Below are 16,987 nucleotides of genomic sequence, written 5' to 3'. Positions count from 1 at the left end.
TAGTTGGCTTATTGCAAACCTTAATTGGCTAAATCTAACATTTTCATTATATATGAACTATCAAATCGGTACCATGATGAAGCAAAGATACAAATTGAACATCTTAATAACAAAGACCCTGATGAGATTTCATTCAACAAATCAACTTGCAAATAGAAATACTAGGGCTTGTTTGGTAAATAGAAAGATGGGTTTGATGATAGAGGTTAATGAAGATAATGGAGATGGAATTCTTTTGGGTTCAAAGAAGGGGTGGGCAACGGTTTATCCGAACCGCTCAAACCGCCCAAACTGCCCAACCCGCATTTAAATGGGCGGTTTCGCAAACATAATGCGGGCGGATGCGGTTTGAAATATGATAAATTTGCGGGTTGCGGGCGGGTCGCGAGTTAAACCCGCTACCCGCAAAAACTGCCCGCACTTTAATTATTATTATTATTTTTTATATACCAACTTTGTAACTTTAACAAGAGTACCATTATGTTCTCTATGACACTAGGATCCTTATTTTTAAGTATTTCTCAACTTTCTTAATGCCGTAAAATTATCAAGTCCTAAACTTAGTTCTTATATGATTTTCATTGGTGATTCATCCACTTTTTCCTAATAAAATTTTCTTTCTGGTGGTCAATGGAACTTCTAGTTTGATTATTGATTACTGAACTTGCAATTCTAATTGAGTACAACCTTTAATGCATTGATATATTTTTTTTTCATGGCAAAAATGCCAGTGTAGGGTTTTTTTGTTTTGGGTACTTTCATTTAATGTATTGATATTCAATTTTTATTTGTAAACTCATTAGAAATTTGTTGTCAAATGATCACAAATGTATAGATTGAATATGATGCTTAAATTCGATGGGAAAAAAAAAACTGAAAAATTAATTTTTAAAGAAAAAAGTGTAAACCGCAAGCCGCCCACAACCATCGGCAACCGCCCGTACATCTGCAAACCCTATCCGCACAAACCGCAAACCGCACTGCGGCCGGTTGCGGGTTGACTTTTTCCCAAACCGCATAGATGTGGGCGGGTCAAAACCGAACCGCAAACCGCACAAAACCAATCCGCAAACACCCCTAGTTCAAAGTTGCTCTTTGTTACAACTTCAATTCCCTCTTGATCAGAATTTACTCTTGATTGTAGATCTACTCCATTGATTTGGCCTGGGACGAATTGTTCATCGACTCCATGAGAGGGGCTAGATTGATGTGAGAGTGTGTGGAAAAAGGGTTGAGTTAGTTTGTGTACAAGATATGAGTTAAGGATATGATTGGAATATTTGGTGTGTGGAATGAGAACAATAATTAATAATCAAATTATTAAGTGTGTGCACTGAGAAATGATATGCATTGAGACAAGTAGGTGTAAAAATAGAATTTCCCAAACGTTTCTTCGATTTGATGAAAAATTTACCGTTTTGTTCATTTGATATCACTTTAATGACAAAAGAGATTATCATTTTTATTAAGGAGTTGTTTGAGATAATCTAAATAAATACACTTTTTGACTTTTAATGAAATATTGAAGTGATGTGGTAGAGAGGTGATATGACTTAAATAAGATGATACCATTTAAATAAGATAATGACTTTTTAACTTTTTTAAGTTATAACAAACAAGGCCTAAATTTTTATCAAATTTAAATTTGATAAAAAATATGAGTAAACTTTGCAAATTGTTAATATTTAAGCTTGATTTGACAGCCTTTAATTTTAATTAAAAAGTTAAAAAACACTATAAATTATCACATACTTTTTATATATATATATATATATATATCTTTTTATAAAAAATTAAAAAAATTACTAAAATAACATTTTTCTAAAAGGATTTTGGTCTGCGAGATAGGCCATATTTTTTTACACATGATCGGACCGCCAGAACGCACGTCGTTGAATCCTGCGGTCAAAATTGTCTATATTGAGCATCGGACGGAGAAGAGAGAACCACGTGCAACGCTCTGATAACTTTCGTCCTCTGTTTCGTCAGCTATTTAAACAACAAACCATCCAAAACCCCTCCTTTTACCCAAGCCTTTCCTTATGCTATCTCTCTAGGGTTTCTCTCTCCTCGATTCAGAGCTCAAAGGTACTATCCTGACCCTTCATCGTCTATTTGGTTGCCTAGAAAACGAAAGAAAGTTGTAGAAAGCTTCGATTTCAGCTATCTGGCTCCCCAAAACTGATTACTTGAGTTTTTGTTAGTTTCACTCCTTTGTATTAGATGAAGCTGTAGTCTTTTCTTCTTTCTCAGCGGCCAAACACACTTCCACTAGACTTGGCTTTCAAATAATTTGTGTTTGATGCAAAACCGTTTGTACAGTATAAAAAAATTTCATCAAAATTTATGTGCAAGTATATTAACTGTGTTTTTTTCGATTATTTGAATTGCAGGTGTTTTTGGGGGCAGAGTTGTGAAGATGAGGCCATTGTTCTGTGGTAATTTCGAGTACTATACTCGTCAATCAGACTTGGAGCGATTGTTCTCCAAGTACGGGAGGGTGGAGCGTGTCGACATGAAATGTGGTATATTTCACTACTCGATTCCATAATTTCATTGCTTATAACTATTGAGGTTTACTTCTTGTACATTTCCATTGAATTCTATGGCTAAAATTATCTTTCACAGTTACCGAAACCACTACACACATTGTTAGAAAACTAGTGGAACTTGGATTGTTTAATTGATAGGAATGGGCCTAGTTGGGCCCTTGATTGTAAATATCAAAAGAACTTTTGCGTTGGTTATGTGGAGTCCGGATCCTCTCCTTGAGGAGGGTCCTTCATTTCCTGCTTGCAACGGCTCAGATGAGCCGTTGGTCATCCAACGGCTGAGATTATAAAAAAAATAAAAATAAATAAATAAATAAAAATAAAAAATGAGATGTTTTCGACTTCCCGCCCAAACAAAACAAAACAACACAGCTCAGGAGGGATTCACTTTCACTCTCACACAGCACTCTCACTCTCACACAGCACTCTCCTCCGTCGAACCCATCCTCATCCTCACCGGCAAACCCATCCTCACCGACAGCGAACTCCATCCTCACTGACGGCGAACTCCTCAGAACCTAAGACGTCTTCTGCCGCCAAAGCTTTCGACTGATGCTCTTTACAAATTACAGTCGACACTAAGGTCAGAAATCGAATACAAGTTTTCATTAATTGGTGTGATTTACCTCTTTATGATTTCTTTAACTTTTCTCTAAGGTTCTGCTATTTGATTAACACACTGTAAATTGGATAAATTCAATCAATAAATAAATTCTCAGTTGGTGTGTTTTACGTCTTTTGTTTTATTATTAAATCAATAAATTCTCTTTGTTTTACCTTTTATTAGAAATAGTAAACCAATATAGCACTAAGCTATGACTTCGAGTCATAACCCAGCAAAACAAACAACAGAATTCAATTTTGATCTTTACATTAAAATCCATAAATAGTTGGTGTGTTTTACCTCTTTTGTTACTCATCTGATTGTTATTGTTATGTTTTGTTAAAAGGCTCGTAAATTATCTCAGTTTTGCCATAACAGGGTAATGTTATGGGCCTTATCACAGTATGTCTCCTGGTTTTTGTAGACATGGCAGTCTCATGGGTCATGTAATTATTAACTGGTGTCTAGATGTGTTATATTGAATCTCATGAATAATTGAATGAAGCAATATCTATCTATATTAATTTAATCTGGTTTTTAATAATTCAATTTCCTTAATTCTAGTAATTTTTCTTATATGACATATGGTCCTATCTATAAACCAGATAAATTTTATCTATAAACCAATTTCAATTCATTTTCATAGCACTACAACCTAAGCAACCCTGCAATCTTATTAAAAAGCTCAACTATCATTAACTTAAGATTTTATTTATATGGGTTTTCAGTTGCATTTTGATATCGATATGGAACCTGAGAATGACTGTGATTGGAAGCCAAAACAGGGAATGATATTTGATTCTGAATAATGTGCGTATGATTTTTATAATACATATGGAGGAAGAATGGGGTTTAGCATAAGAAGAGATTGTTGTAGGAAGGACAAGTTCACTAATCAACTTATTCATAAACTTTTGGTTTGCAACAAGGAGGGATTTCGAAAGGTTGACAAGCGAGACCCATTGTCAAAAAACTCTAGAGCTGAAACTAGGACTGGGTGTGAGATTCGACTTTATATTAAATTACATGAGGGTACTGAAAAATATGTTGTGACTGATTTCAAAGAAAAACACAACCATGATCTTGTATCACCCGAGTGTGCTCACATGTTGCCGTCACAAAGAAAGATATCCACTATCCAAGCAATTCAGTTAGATTTAGCGGCACAATCTGGTCTTCGTTTAGGCCAGTCTTTTGAACTCATGGGTAGGGAAGCTGGTGGAAGGCAATGTCTTGGTTTTACGAAATTAGATTCTAAAAATTATTTGAGAACCAAAAGACAACAAAGTTTAGCATATGGGGAAGTAGGCAATGTGTTGCAATACTTTAAAGAAAAATCTTTGCAGAATCCTTTATTCTTCTATGCTGCTTAATTAGATAATGAGGAGCAAATAACCAATATGTTTTGGGCCGATGCACAAATGATCATGGATTATGTCCAATTTGGTGATGTTGTCACATTTGATACGACTTACAAGTTAAACAAAGAACATAGACCCTTCGCATCTTTTGTGGGATTCAACCATCATAGGGAAACAGTTATATTTGGTGCAGCATTGTTGTATGATGAGACCGCCGAATCGTTTGTATGGTTGTTTGAAAACTTTCTAGAGGCTATGTCAAGTGTCACGGACAGGGCGCTTGTCATCCTCCCAAGAAGCCGGCTCCACGAGTGGTACTGCGTACCCCCGTGCATTATGCCCAAGGACCAACCCAGGAGATGCGATAGGGATCCACCCTGCCTGCCTTGCCGCTCACAAACTAATGCGCTTGCAAGGTGTTTGGTGTAGAACTCGCATCCCTAATGAGTCTGTACGTGACATGCTACCACCGCCAGTCCCTGACGCCCTCGTCAAGGGGACATTACCCTGCCTGCCCCCATGCTTGTCCGTTCCCCTACCTACGGGAAACCCGTCCCGTGCGGACATCACCCTTGGTGCGGACCCCACAATGAAGGTGCTTGGTGTAAGTCCCACGTACCGTCCCCATCACAGTGCCCCTAGGCTGGCTCTGATACCACTTGTCACGGACTGGGCGCTTGTCATCCTCCCGAGAAGCCGGCTCCACGAGTGGTACTGCGTATCCTCGTGCATTATGCCCAAGGACCAACCCAGGAGATGCGATAGGGATCTACCCTGCCTGCCTTGCCGCTCACAAACTACTGCGCTTGCAAGGTGCTTGGTGTAGAACTCGCATCCCTAATGAGTCGGTATGTGACACAAGGAAGGCACCAAAAACTTTGTTCACCGATCAAGATGCTGCAATGGCTAAAGCCATACCCATCGTTATGCCTGACACAAGTCACCGATTGTGTACTTGATATTTAATGCAAAATGCATTAAAACATGTTAACTGTTTGTTCCAAGATAAGGGGGTGAAGGGTGTACTAAATAAATTCTTCTTTCACATTGAAGATGCAAATCAATGGAAGTTAGAGTGGGCGGAAATGCTTGATAAATATGATGCGCATGAAAACCATTGGTTGAAATTGACTTTTGCGGTGAAAGAAAAATGGGGATGGCCCTATGTTAGATCAACATGGGCTGCGGGAATAAGTACCACACAACTTAGTGAATCTTTTAATGTTTTTTTGAAGGATTACATTCGTTCTGATTTCAACTTAAATGAATTCTTCATGCATTTTGAAAGGGTACTTTACGAGAAGCGATACAAGGAGTTAGAAGCAGGCTATGCTTTGTGCCAAAGGTTGCCAAAGGTCAAAGCAACAATAAGAATGTTAATTCAAATGGGTAACGTCTACACAAAAAAGATCTTTGAGGAATTTCAAAATGAGTACTTTCAATCCATTGAATCGGACATAGAAGCAATTGAATATGGCGAGACTAGTACCATTTACACAGTTGTTGATGTTGGTACCAAACATGCAAGAAAAGTGAAGATGGAGAGGGATGGCTCTTTGGGTTGTAATTGTACAAAGTTTGAAAGGGAAGGAATCTTGTGTTGTCACTCATTGAAGGTCATTAGAGACGTATTGAAGATGAAAGAGGTTCCTCCACAATACATTCTAAAGAGGTGGACCAAACAAGCAAGAGCCGAAACTGTGCAGCACATTAAGGAAAATGACATTGAAGTAGATGTAAAATTCCAACAAGCCTCGCGGTATAAGACATTGATGATCGCATTTAGAGCAGTAGCAAGTAGAGCTGCTGAAACTGAAGAAACTTATGATTTTTGTATTGCACACCTTGCTACATTAGGTGCAGATGTTGAAGGCAAGTTAAGTGCTCATTTTGGTGTTGGAAATGAAGTACGTAATGATGATGACACCCAAAGCTTTGAAGTGGAATGCGAAGATGTGAATCATGTTGTGCAACCAAAAGGATTGAAGAAAAAGGTGGCAACTAGTAAGGGCAAAAGGAGGGTCAATGCTTCAAGGAGGAGAAGGGTCTACTGATCTGTCCACTTCCCACCACTTACACCAGCAACCTCAGTAGGCTCCATGAGAATGAAATCCGTCGGGGACCATCCAGAGTCAAGCTTTCCATTATTGAAGCATTCAGTACATAAATCATAATCTGCCTGTGCAACAAGAACAGAATCAGCAGACAAAATACCTTTCATGGTTTTGCACACAGTTGAAGCATTCATGCTGACCTCATATATTATAGTTGCATAACATAACATTCCATCATTCATTCCAAAATTCCATCATTCATCATTCATTCCAACATTCCAAAATGAGATTGGCATACTGATTCCATCATTCATTCCAAAATTCCATCATTCATTCCATAACAGATAAGAAGTTTAATGTTCCCCAAAATTCATTCCATAACAGATAATAGATAACAAGTTGGAGTACATAAAACCCAAAAGGATACAAACTTCCATTAAGTTTCCCAAAAATACAATAAAGTCAAAAAGTTACATCATAAAGTACAAAATGATACAAAATACAATGAAGTACACCATCTTTTTGATATTATTTTCCATCCTTTGCAGCCTTCGACCATAGTCATTTTCCATGTAATGAAGCCTCATCCTTACATCGTTCAAGTCTTCTATTGTTATACCAGCAGAAGCTGTACTGTTGGAACGGATTCTGGACGTAACATCTTCATCATCTTCAGACACGAACTTGAAGTAATTGTAATGGTGAGTGGGAGTGTTACTCTGCAATGCATGCGAATACATTAGTTCAATAAGACAAATATTAATGTGACTAATAAAGGAAGAAAATAGCTAGAATTACCAACTTACATATTTCAATGGGCAAACAAAGAACAAACGCCCTTCATTTCCATTCTCGTTGGTTCTTACAATATGTATGGCAGCTGTTCTTCCACAATTGCACATTCTCGGTACTAATCTTATGTCGCTAATGTTAGAAGAAGAAGCCATTTTTTAAATCTGCATACATGAGGAGAGGGACAGAGTGTGAAGGCTAATGGAAGTTGTTCTAATGGAAGTTGGTGCTAATGGACAGAGTGTGAAGGGTAATGGGAGTTGGTGCTAATGTTGCTAATGGAAGTTGGTTCTAATAATATGTCCCATAGGAACAACTTGAAGACATTGTTACAGATGCAAACTGGTTCTGATGTTAACAGATGCAAACATGGATATTAACAGATGCAATTGTATGGACTATGGATTGGTTACATAACAGATGCAGATGCAAACTGCTATGCTTCTGACTCTGCATGGTTCTGCTTTGGTTACATAATAGATGCAAACAGATTGAAGACATTGTTCCATGCAAACTGGTTCTGATGTTACAGATGCAAACAGATTGAAGACATTGTTAATAACAAATGTAAACTGGTTCTGATGTTACAGATGCAAACTGGTTCTCATAGACATGGTTATTAACAGATGTAATTGTACGGACTATGGGTTGGTTACATAACAGATGTATGGACTATGGGTTGGTTACATAACATCAGAACTGTGGGTTGGTTACATGAAAAATGCAAACTGGTTCTGATGTTAACAGATGCAAACAAGACCAATATGGAAAATGACTTCTTTCACTCTGTTAGGTTTTATTTATTGGCAATCCCGTTTGACAAAACTCCTTTGAGTTGTAATTTTATTCGCACTTTTATTTCAGTAAGGCTATGAGTGTTTAGATGCGAATCCAACCCGAATTGTGCCATTCAGAGAAGTTTGTGATGCTAATGCTTTCAAGATTGCCACTTCGCTGATTATGACGGGGATCGAGCTGCCTGGTCAGCTCGCGGGGGTCCAGGGGGCAGCGCCACGGCGGGGTCGAGGGGCAGCGCCCCCGAAGCAAAATGCAAAAATGCATTCAAAGTTGCCTGTCCGATCATGTTATATTTTTCCAGTTTTTCCATTTTTGGCCTTCCCGCTCGAGTGGGGAAAGTGACGCTCGAGCGGGGATTGGAAGCTCTCAGCATCTCTGCAGTCGCCTGCAAAAGTACTGGATAGTGTGATTTGCCGCTCGAGCGGCAAAACCGACGCTCGAGCGTGGAGCCTGTATGAAATCACAGAATTTGAAGTCTCCGCTCGAGCGGGGAAAAGGGCGCTCGAGCGGACCGCGCGATCCCAGATTTCCAGATTTGTTTAAAGAGTTGGTTTTCTTCTGAAATTAGGATTGGTTTGGTTTTCTATAAATACTTGGTTTTCTCCCAAAACTAGTTGATTGGAAAAAGTCCTCCAGATCTTCTTTTTGGTTCTTAAAGTTTATATCTGGGGATATTTTGTTTGTTTTCTTTGATGTTTTGATAGAGTCTTCAACTCATGTTCTAAAGAGAGTACATCAAAGATTGTGTTTTGTTCTACAAAAGAGAGTGTTGTTCTTCAGTTGTGTATTCTGAAGAATTCGAGCCTGAAGCTGTGGTGGAATCCAGAGTGGCTCATCAGAAAGACAATTCCGTGGTGAAGATGGGGTTGGAAGAGGCACATAAAGGTTGGTTCAATTAGGCGTTGTGGATTCGCTAGGTAATTGAGAGTATACCTGTGTAATTCCTTTAATTCTTCTTAGTGGATTGTCTTGTGGCTGTTGCCCGTGGTTTTTTTGATCACAGTTGGAGGTGTCCAATTGTGGTTTTTTTCCACGTTAAATCGTTGTGTCTCTTTGTCTTGATTGTTTGATTGGGATTGTTATATTCTGCTTAAAATTGATACATAATCACAAATCAACATCTAGGGGATTTCTAGTTTTTTCACACTTCATCATTGACCAGAAATAAAAGAACTAAAGCAATATTGACTAGAAAAATTTTCAACTTATTTTACCCAAAAAAAGGGCTTATACCATACTTGCAGTGAAATATATTGAACAAAATGATGTATTCTATTCACTCAATCTTTTACCATGAATTTTTAAATAGATGGTCTGTAATCAGAGAGAACATATTTTTTTTTTCACAATAAATCTCAACTATTCACAAGCATCAAGTCAAATCAAAGCAAAGACAAAATAAATCAAGAATATGCCGGAGAAAAATGATTTCACTCAATGCTTATCAGGAAAACTCTAGATGGTCAGACCTATGAATACAATGTTAGCATATTATCTCAGAAAACACTACATTTTTTCAAATTCGTAATTAAAAGGTTCAAGAAAATAAAGTTTTACTGGAAAAGAATTCCATGAAAAGACCAATTGGATGAGCTTCAATTTTCATTCATGAACAAAATTTTCAGTCATAGATGAACAAAGCACAGAGTCATAGATGAACAAAGCATAGTCTCAAAGTTATGAAATTACAAGATGACCATTTATCAACGTTCTCTTAAACAATCATCAGTCATAGATGAACAATGCAGAGAGTCTGAAAATGCTTTAAAAAAATCATTACCAAATCATCCTCAAATTGAAAAAATTTTCAGACGTTAAAAGCCTTAAATTTTTAGCCGTTCGAATAGAAATTCAAAGCCGTAATTTTCAAATTTTAAAAGCCCTAATTTTTCAAAACCCAAATTCCTAATTCTGAAATTCCTAATTTTTGTAAAAGCCCTAATCCCTACTTCTGAAATTCCTAATTTTTCTAAAAGCCCTAATCCCTAATTTTTCAAAACTCAAAATTCCTAATTTTTCAAAACCCAAATCCCTAATTTTTTAAAAAGCCCTAATTTTGAAATTATAAAATCCCTAATTCTGAAAGCCCTAACTTGTCCATATCAATTCCAAACCCAAATCTCAATCTCAATCTCGGACGTTGGAAGACAAAAGATCTTTGTTCGAAGACCAACCTGGTTCGTGAAGAAGAGATCTTTGCTCAACCGATGGTGGTCGTTACGGTGGAGTTCACGAAGCGTAGAGGCTGGAGCGGTGGAGTTCGCCGTCGGTGAGGATGCGTTCGCCGGTGAGGATGAGGATGGGTTCGACGGAGGAGAGTGCTGTGTGAGAGTGAGAGTGCTGTGTGAGAGTGAAAGTGAATCCCTCCTGGCTAGAAGTCGAAAACATTTCATTTTTGATTTTTTTTTTTTTTTTTTTTTTTTTTTTTAATAATCTCAGCCGTTGGATGACCAACGGCTCATCTGAGCCGTTGCAAGCAGGAAATGAAGGACCCTCCTCAAGGAGAGGATTCGGACTCTGGTTATGTGCTGCTATTAGTCAGTCAGTCAGTCATCACGATTTGGGATTACTGTTTGTACCGTACTTTTTATCCTATTGGGTATGTTGTTCGAGCCAGGATCATGAAAGTTTAAATAAAATGTGGTTGATCGTTTGTATTTCTTATATTTTCAAAAACAGAAAAAACATTGTAAAGTTTTGTAACGCCCATGTTTTCATATCATTCAATTTTTTTTTTGAAAATTTAGGAAACAACTTAAACAGTGTTTCCTAAAAATTAGTTTTTAACACCTTTTGGATCCTTCCATATCTAGAGTGCCAAAACTTAGGCAAAAGTGGTGGGGAGTTATTATGGTTTATTAAGGGTGCATGCTTCTATGTTGTTTCTCCTTTAATTAACCAGGCTCAAGTAGCTTCACATTAAAAATTTTCAACCCTGGAGTCATTGGATATGGATGAATGGCTAGCTACTTATGTAGTGTGCATATCCAATGTATCTATCCTGGGCAGGAAATAAAATGGCCGCCAAAAATTGAAATTTCATTGGAGAAGAACTCCATATTTAAGTGTTTGTTTTGACGCAGGAACATCTACTAAGGGATAATGAGCTTCTATCTTGGCTTTCCAAATTCTGTGCTATAAACTTCTAATGCAAAGGAAACCCTCCTGCCTGCGTGCACTCCTACTTACGGATGGACCTGTTCTGCACTTTATTCACTCAATCATCAGTCACTCCATCATCTGTCACTCACTTAACTCAGAGCCCAAAGTTGCCATTTCACAAGAATGGTTGTGGTGGGATCTTTCAATTCTTCATGCTATGCCTGCCACCACTGATCGTAAGGGGATCAATGAATCCAATTCTGTCATGTCATGCCTCCCATTACTGAACTCGTGCTGTTTGAATGGCGAAGCATGCTTAGCAATGACAACTCAGACCTGAACTTTTAAACCTTTAATATGCCACAATGATCATGATTTAGTTCATCATGCAAGGCCTCTACATCCTTTTGTTCATCAGCTCTTCACGTATTTGCAGGTCTTGTATTTTCATTCATTATTGCTAGGCAAAGAGATCCTGATTTAGCTGACATAGTGAATGCTGGGTGGTCTTTGATGAAACTCATGGAATATACTTCCGCCTCTGATTCTGGTTCTGTTACTGCAGGGTTTGCTTTTGTCTATTTTGAAGATGAGCGTGACGCTGAAGATGCCATTTGTGGTCTTGACCACTTACCATTTGGATATGACAGACGCAGGCTGTCAGTGGAGTGGGCTAAGGTTTGTTGGTTCATCACTAGTTATATAATTATATTTACTTTTCTCGTCTCCATTCATTTGTTCCTCCTAGCATCAAATAAACTTTGATCAGTTCCATACTCATTTTGTCTAGTAAAAACTCTAATCATTGTTTGGTTCTATTTCTTGAAGGGTGAACGGGGCCGCCCTCGTGATGGCTCTAGGTCGATGACAAACCAGAGGCCTACCAAAACATTGTTTGTTATAAACTTTGATCCAATCCGCACAAGGGTCCGTGATATAGAAAAACACTTTGAGCCTTATGGAAAGGTTCTGCATGTTCGAATTCGACGGAACTTTGCATTTGTTCAGTTTGAAACACAGGAGGATGCCACAAAAGCTCTCGAGTGTACACACATGAGGTAAAGTGATGTATTAGTTTGTCTTGTTGCTTTGTTAAGGATTCTCAATACCTACATTAATAGGTGAACTAATGTAATGTGATGTCTGATTTTGCAGCGAGATATTGGACAGGGTGGTATCTGTTGAGTATGCTCTAAAGGATGATGGTGAGAGGGAAGACAGATATGATAGCCCCAGAAGAGGTTATGGTGGTAGGCATGGAGATAGTCCTTATAGGCACTCACATAGTCCAGTGCATCGTAGGGGCCGATCAAGTCCTGACTATGGGCGGGCTCGCAGCCCAGTTTACGACAGGTACAATGGTCCATCATATGATAGACATGGAAGCCCTGGATACAGCAGATATCGGAGGTAGGTGCTTACCCTGTAAAGTTTATTATATTTTTTGTTATTATTATTTTTCTCGGAAGCAGTACTGTTAATCTGAGTCATGTGCTAAGAAGCACAGACAAGACGAACAATGATACGGGCATGGACAAAAAAATGTATTTTATTTACTATGTATATAAGCAAAAATTTAGCATACATATATATGAGAGACATCGATGTTTATGTGGATATATTTTTATTTTTCCTACTTTTTTTCTTCGTTACTCCCATGTACTGTTGACTCCAAATAAGCTTTTCTAACATTGTTGAAAAAAAATAATAATAAAAGTGGCCCGATTTGTCTCCGAACATAGGACACGTGTTTATGAAGTGTCCCCAATCTGTCCTACAAAAAATAATAATTAGATTTGACACGTATGTGGCGTGTCGGACACGTGGACACATGTTTCCACATGTCCCCACCGTGTCAGACACAACACCCATCTTTGGAGTGTCAGTGCTTCTTAGGTTGTGTGTATCCATGCGCTTTTAGTTTGGAGTTTCATAGGGTTGTTGGGTGGTGTTGACATTTTTCGTTCTTTTTAACATTTTTTTTTTTTTTTTGCAGCCACTCACCTGTGAGAAGGTCAAGAACATGAACGATCATCAGGTTGAAGAAAGGATGAAGTTTGGTTAACATGTCAGTTTGTGGTTGCTTGTGACGGCTTTAGGAACATCATGTAGGGTAGAAGCTAGTTGGGGTATGTTTAGTTGGATGTGTTGTGTATGTTTAGTTGGATGTGTTGTGTTTGAGTTGATAGATATGGAGGATGTGATCATCATTAGTAGATACCCTTATGCTGTGTTTGGTTGGAAGATTTGGGGAGGGATTTGGAAAAAGAAAGGGAAAAGGTGTGTGAAACTATGTGAAATATAGGCATGATTTATTCACATTTCACATACCTTTTCCATTTTCCTTTTCAAATCCCTCCCCAAATCTCCTAACCAAACACAGCATTAGTAGCATTAGTAGATGTTTGAGTTATTTTAATTGGATGAACTAGCATCTTTGGGCCGTGTTCGAACTATAAGAATAAATTGATTTGTGAAGTTATTTGCAAACTTGATAATTTCCTTTTTGTCTACGTATTTTCATTATTTTGTGTGCGTGTGGTATACTTCTAGCAATTGTTTTTATGCTCTTCTATTTTTTTCCTTTGGCGAGTTATAAATCTTTTATCTCCAATGTATGGAGTAAGAATTGTTTTGGTCATGTGTGTATCAATTGAATTTATCCATTTCTACCTTCATTTTTAGTAGGTTTTACCTCCTTCCCTGGTTTTTCTTTTTGGTGGCACATTTCCTGAAATTGCTAACCAGCCTTTTCCCCCAACTGTACTATAACCAGCTATTTAGTGGTGTTGCAAGATGGGTTGGGTCATAGTGTTCTCTCTCTCTCTCTCTGTTTTTATCACTCTTTATTGCTGCTTCCCTTGATCTTTCCATTTTGATGTCGTGGAGCTCAGATCTTGAGTTTGGGTGATATCAACTGGTTAATTAGGTGGTTACAAAGCCACTGATCAAATCTCTAGCTGCTTTGAGGTTGTTTGTTTGTTTGTTTGTTTGTTTTTCCACTGGGAATGATACCAAGTCGTGGTAGTTCACCGTTTTCCAATGAATTGGAACTCCAAGTCTCCCTTGGGAAACCTAGAAATTTTCTCTTTCGTATTTATTTATTTAGTTATATTTTAAGTAGATGACACCCTTCTTTACCCGGACATGATGTTTGAGTTTGAGTTTTATTGTTGGGAGTTGCAATTTCTTCTTTCCTGTTTTTCTTTTATTGATTGTGAGAAGAAAAAAAAAAGAAAAAGAAAAAGAAAAAGAAAAAGAAAGGTATAGGGAGGACTGTGCAGGAGCAGTTTATCTAGTTGCAGGCTTGCAGCCTCCCAAAGCCTGTTGCTTTCAAGTCCCCCTCAGTTGAATAGCGAATATACTGAGTTTCATAATATTATATTACTTGAACATACTCATATATGCAACTGTGAACAAACAATTTTTTCTTATTAGTTCACACATGATTATGTTATATCATCCATTGTCTTTACCAGAACCATTTAACCGGATCATCGTCCTGACTCCCGATCAAGCGCCTTTTTGAGCCATGTTTCTGCATCTTCCATCATCCCGGGGCTGAGCCTCACCATCAAGATGCAAAACTCCGTCTCACTAAGCGCTCCATCTCCGTCAAGGTCTCCTTCTCTCACCATCGCTTCCGAGTCATCTTCACTCATCCCCTCCATCCCCAGGAGTGCGGAGTTCTTCCTCAAACTCTCTGACGTGATCAGCTTGGTCGTAGGGTCTGCCAGAAGCCGGAACCCTCCACAAAGTTCGGACACAAAGGCGTCCACATCGAGCTTCTCTGCCATCACTGGCAGCAAATCTTGGTACACACTTGTGGTTTGTTTGGTTTCCATTTCTATAAGCAGGTTTGTGGATTGGATTGCTTTGAAAAACAAGTTTTGTTTTGAACAAAAAGAAAGTGTGTTAGGACTGGGAAAGAAGGAAGACCATTGCAATAATCTAAAGTTGAAGAAAAACTATGTATATATATATATACGAAGAAGTGGTGGTGGTGGTGTATGGTGTGGAAGTGTATGAGGTACGGGTGGTATCTGAATGGACGGTTGGATTCGTTGCAAAACCGTCCACGCTTGTTGTGTGTGATAGAAACTATATTCCCAAAGTCTAGGGTTGGAACAATTATTGAGGGTAACGCTCACTTATCAATAAAAAATTAAAATGTTTTCGTCCATAGTTAAGACATTATTATGATATTGTCATTTAAAAATTAGTCTCATTTATTATACACATCACAAAATTCAAAACCTATAAAATTATTCTCTATCATCTGTTAATGTATTAATTGATATATAAATTGATACATATAGTATTATTCTAAAAACATAAAATGTACATATGTAAGATAAATGTTCACAATTATAAATACAATCATATTTATAAAAATAAATATGAAGATTTATGTGTTTTGTGTCTAGTTCCTTTAAGAAGAGCAAATGAAGCTAGATAGATAAGTTTTGGATCCTACTAGCCTAACCATATTGTGATTCTTATAATCTCAAGGGTTTGGCCTGATGGTGAAGCTTAGGACTTGGATGTTTGCTCCTTCTAAGATCTCATGTTCGACTCTCCTTCCTCTCGTTAGTAAAACTCTTGAGGCCGCGAACAGCAAGAAATTAACCTGTTTCGAAAGGTTTGTTTAAATTGTAAGAACTTAGTTTAGTGTGTACAAACTGATCCAAGTTACCATACATGTCCAAAACAAAAAAATTTGTTGTGGCTCTTATTATAAAGTGAGATTGCTCATGGTGATATGTTGTATCCAATATTACTATTGTTGTTTACTATAGTTTAAATGTCATGTTTAAGATTTTGTGTCCAACTATTTATTGGCACATTTTTTTTTTTTAGATTGAGACTATTTGTTGCTATTTAAAAATAAAAAAAATTGCATTTCAGAGGAGCGGTGGACAAAAAATTATATTTTCATGATAATACAACTCTCCTGTATGCATGGTGTAAATTCATTCACGTGTTTGGTGCAACCTTTCCTCTGTGTTAAAGTTGCACCAAAAAACAAAAAAACAAAAAAAATCCTTTGTAGTATAATTTTTTCCCCCATTGCTCCATTTATTTGCAGTTTTCACTTTAAAAATTGTAAGTTTTAGTTTAACTTTAGCTAAGTTTAAAATGATTGTTGTAGTTTATGATAAAATAGTTTAAGCTTTTATTTCAGCTTATTTGAGGTAGCTAGGGGGTGCATCTCCGCTTTCGGCTTATGTGATAATCTTATTTTAATTGGAAATTACTCAAACACCCTTGCTCTTTCTTAAACAATCCACCCCTTCTTTATATATATATATATATATATTTATAAAAAAAATAAAATAAAAATTACCTTACAACTTATGTAAACATATATTATATTAGTCTAACCAATGCATCAACCTCGTTGAATGGTTTTGCGCAACGTTATAAATGACAGTTACATTAAACGTACTGTTTTTATTTATAACTTTTATAATAGAAAAATAGTTATCTTGATGATGAAAGAAAGATACTTTAAATTTTACTTATAAATTATTGAATTTAATAAATTACAACAAAATGGTAATCATTGTGTTTAGTTTTAATTTTTTAAATTCAATTTTCTAAAAATTAAGTTTTTTATTTTTATTTTTTATTTATTTTTAGTGAATATTTTTAAAATTTGACATATTTTTTTACTTTTTTTAAAATTTTTTTTTTTAAAAATATTTATAAAAAATTTATAAA

The 16,987-nt window shown here is 37.0% G+C and overlaps 2 protein-coding genes across 7 annotated transcripts; one reads left to right on the top strand and one right to left on the bottom strand.

Annotated features, from left to right (window-relative positions):
- The first annotated feature begins 1,949 nt into the window (after window positions 1–1,949).
- On the top strand, window positions 1,950–15,658 carry LOC114314663 (serine/arginine-rich splicing factor RS31). 6 transcript variants are annotated; one of them, XM_082869853.1, is made up of 6 exons: window positions 1,950–2,088; window positions 2,394–2,525; window positions 11,829–11,941; window positions 12,092–12,321; window positions 12,419–12,673; window positions 14,743–15,658. In XM_082869853.1, exons 2-6 carry the CDS (start codon window positions 2,420–2,422, stop codon window positions 14,750–14,752), a joined length of 714 nt encoding a protein of 237 aa, XP_082725979.1. In that variant the 5' UTR covers window positions 1,950–2,088; window positions 2,394–2,419; the 3' UTR covers window positions 14,753–15,658. The 6 variants fall into 6 exon arrangements, with proteins under 6 accessions (XP_082725979.1, XP_082725977.1, XP_082725978.1 ...); XM_082869851.1 differs by lacking the exon at window positions 14,743–15,658 and adding an exon at window positions 13,260–13,776; XM_082869852.1 differs by lacking the exon at window positions 14,743–15,658 and adding an exon at window positions 13,260–13,776 and having other exon boundaries at window positions 2,066–2,199.
- On the bottom strand, window positions 14,758–15,108 carry LOC114314656 (Calcium-binding EF-hand family protein). The gene has a single exon (XM_028261125.2). The coding sequence runs from the start codon at window positions 15,106–15,108 to the stop codon at window positions 14,758–14,760; it is 351 nt and encodes a 116-aa protein (XP_028116926.2).
- Window positions 15,659–16,987: the final 1,329 nt, after the last annotated feature.

Source organism: Camellia sinensis, chromosome 5 (genome assembly GCF_055761805.1).
Source record: "Camellia sinensis isolate YWXY chromosome 5, ASM5576180v1, whole genome shotgun sequence".
Classification (NCBI taxonomy): domain Eukaryota; kingdom Viridiplantae; phylum Streptophyta; class Magnoliopsida; order Ericales; family Theaceae; genus Camellia; species Camellia sinensis.
This window is presented reverse-complemented; position numbering and strand designations above follow the sequence as displayed.

Coding starts and splice junctions, on each gene's coding strand:
- LOC114314663 (XM_082869851.1), top strand. CDS start 2,420: ATGAGGCCATTGTTCTGTGGTAATTTCGAGTACTATACTCGTCAATCA. Junction 2,526..11,828: donor GCGTGTCGACATGAAATGTG/GTATATTTCACT, acceptor CTGTTACTGCAG/GGTTTGCTTTTGTCTATTTT. Junction 12,674..13,259: donor GGATACAGCAGATATCGGAG/GTAGGTGCTTAC, acceptor TTTTTTTTGCAG/CCACTCACCTGTGAGAAGGT.
- LOC114314656 (XM_028261125.2), bottom strand. CDS start 15,108: ATGGAAACCAAACAAACCACAAGTGTGTACCAAGATTTGCTGCCAGTG.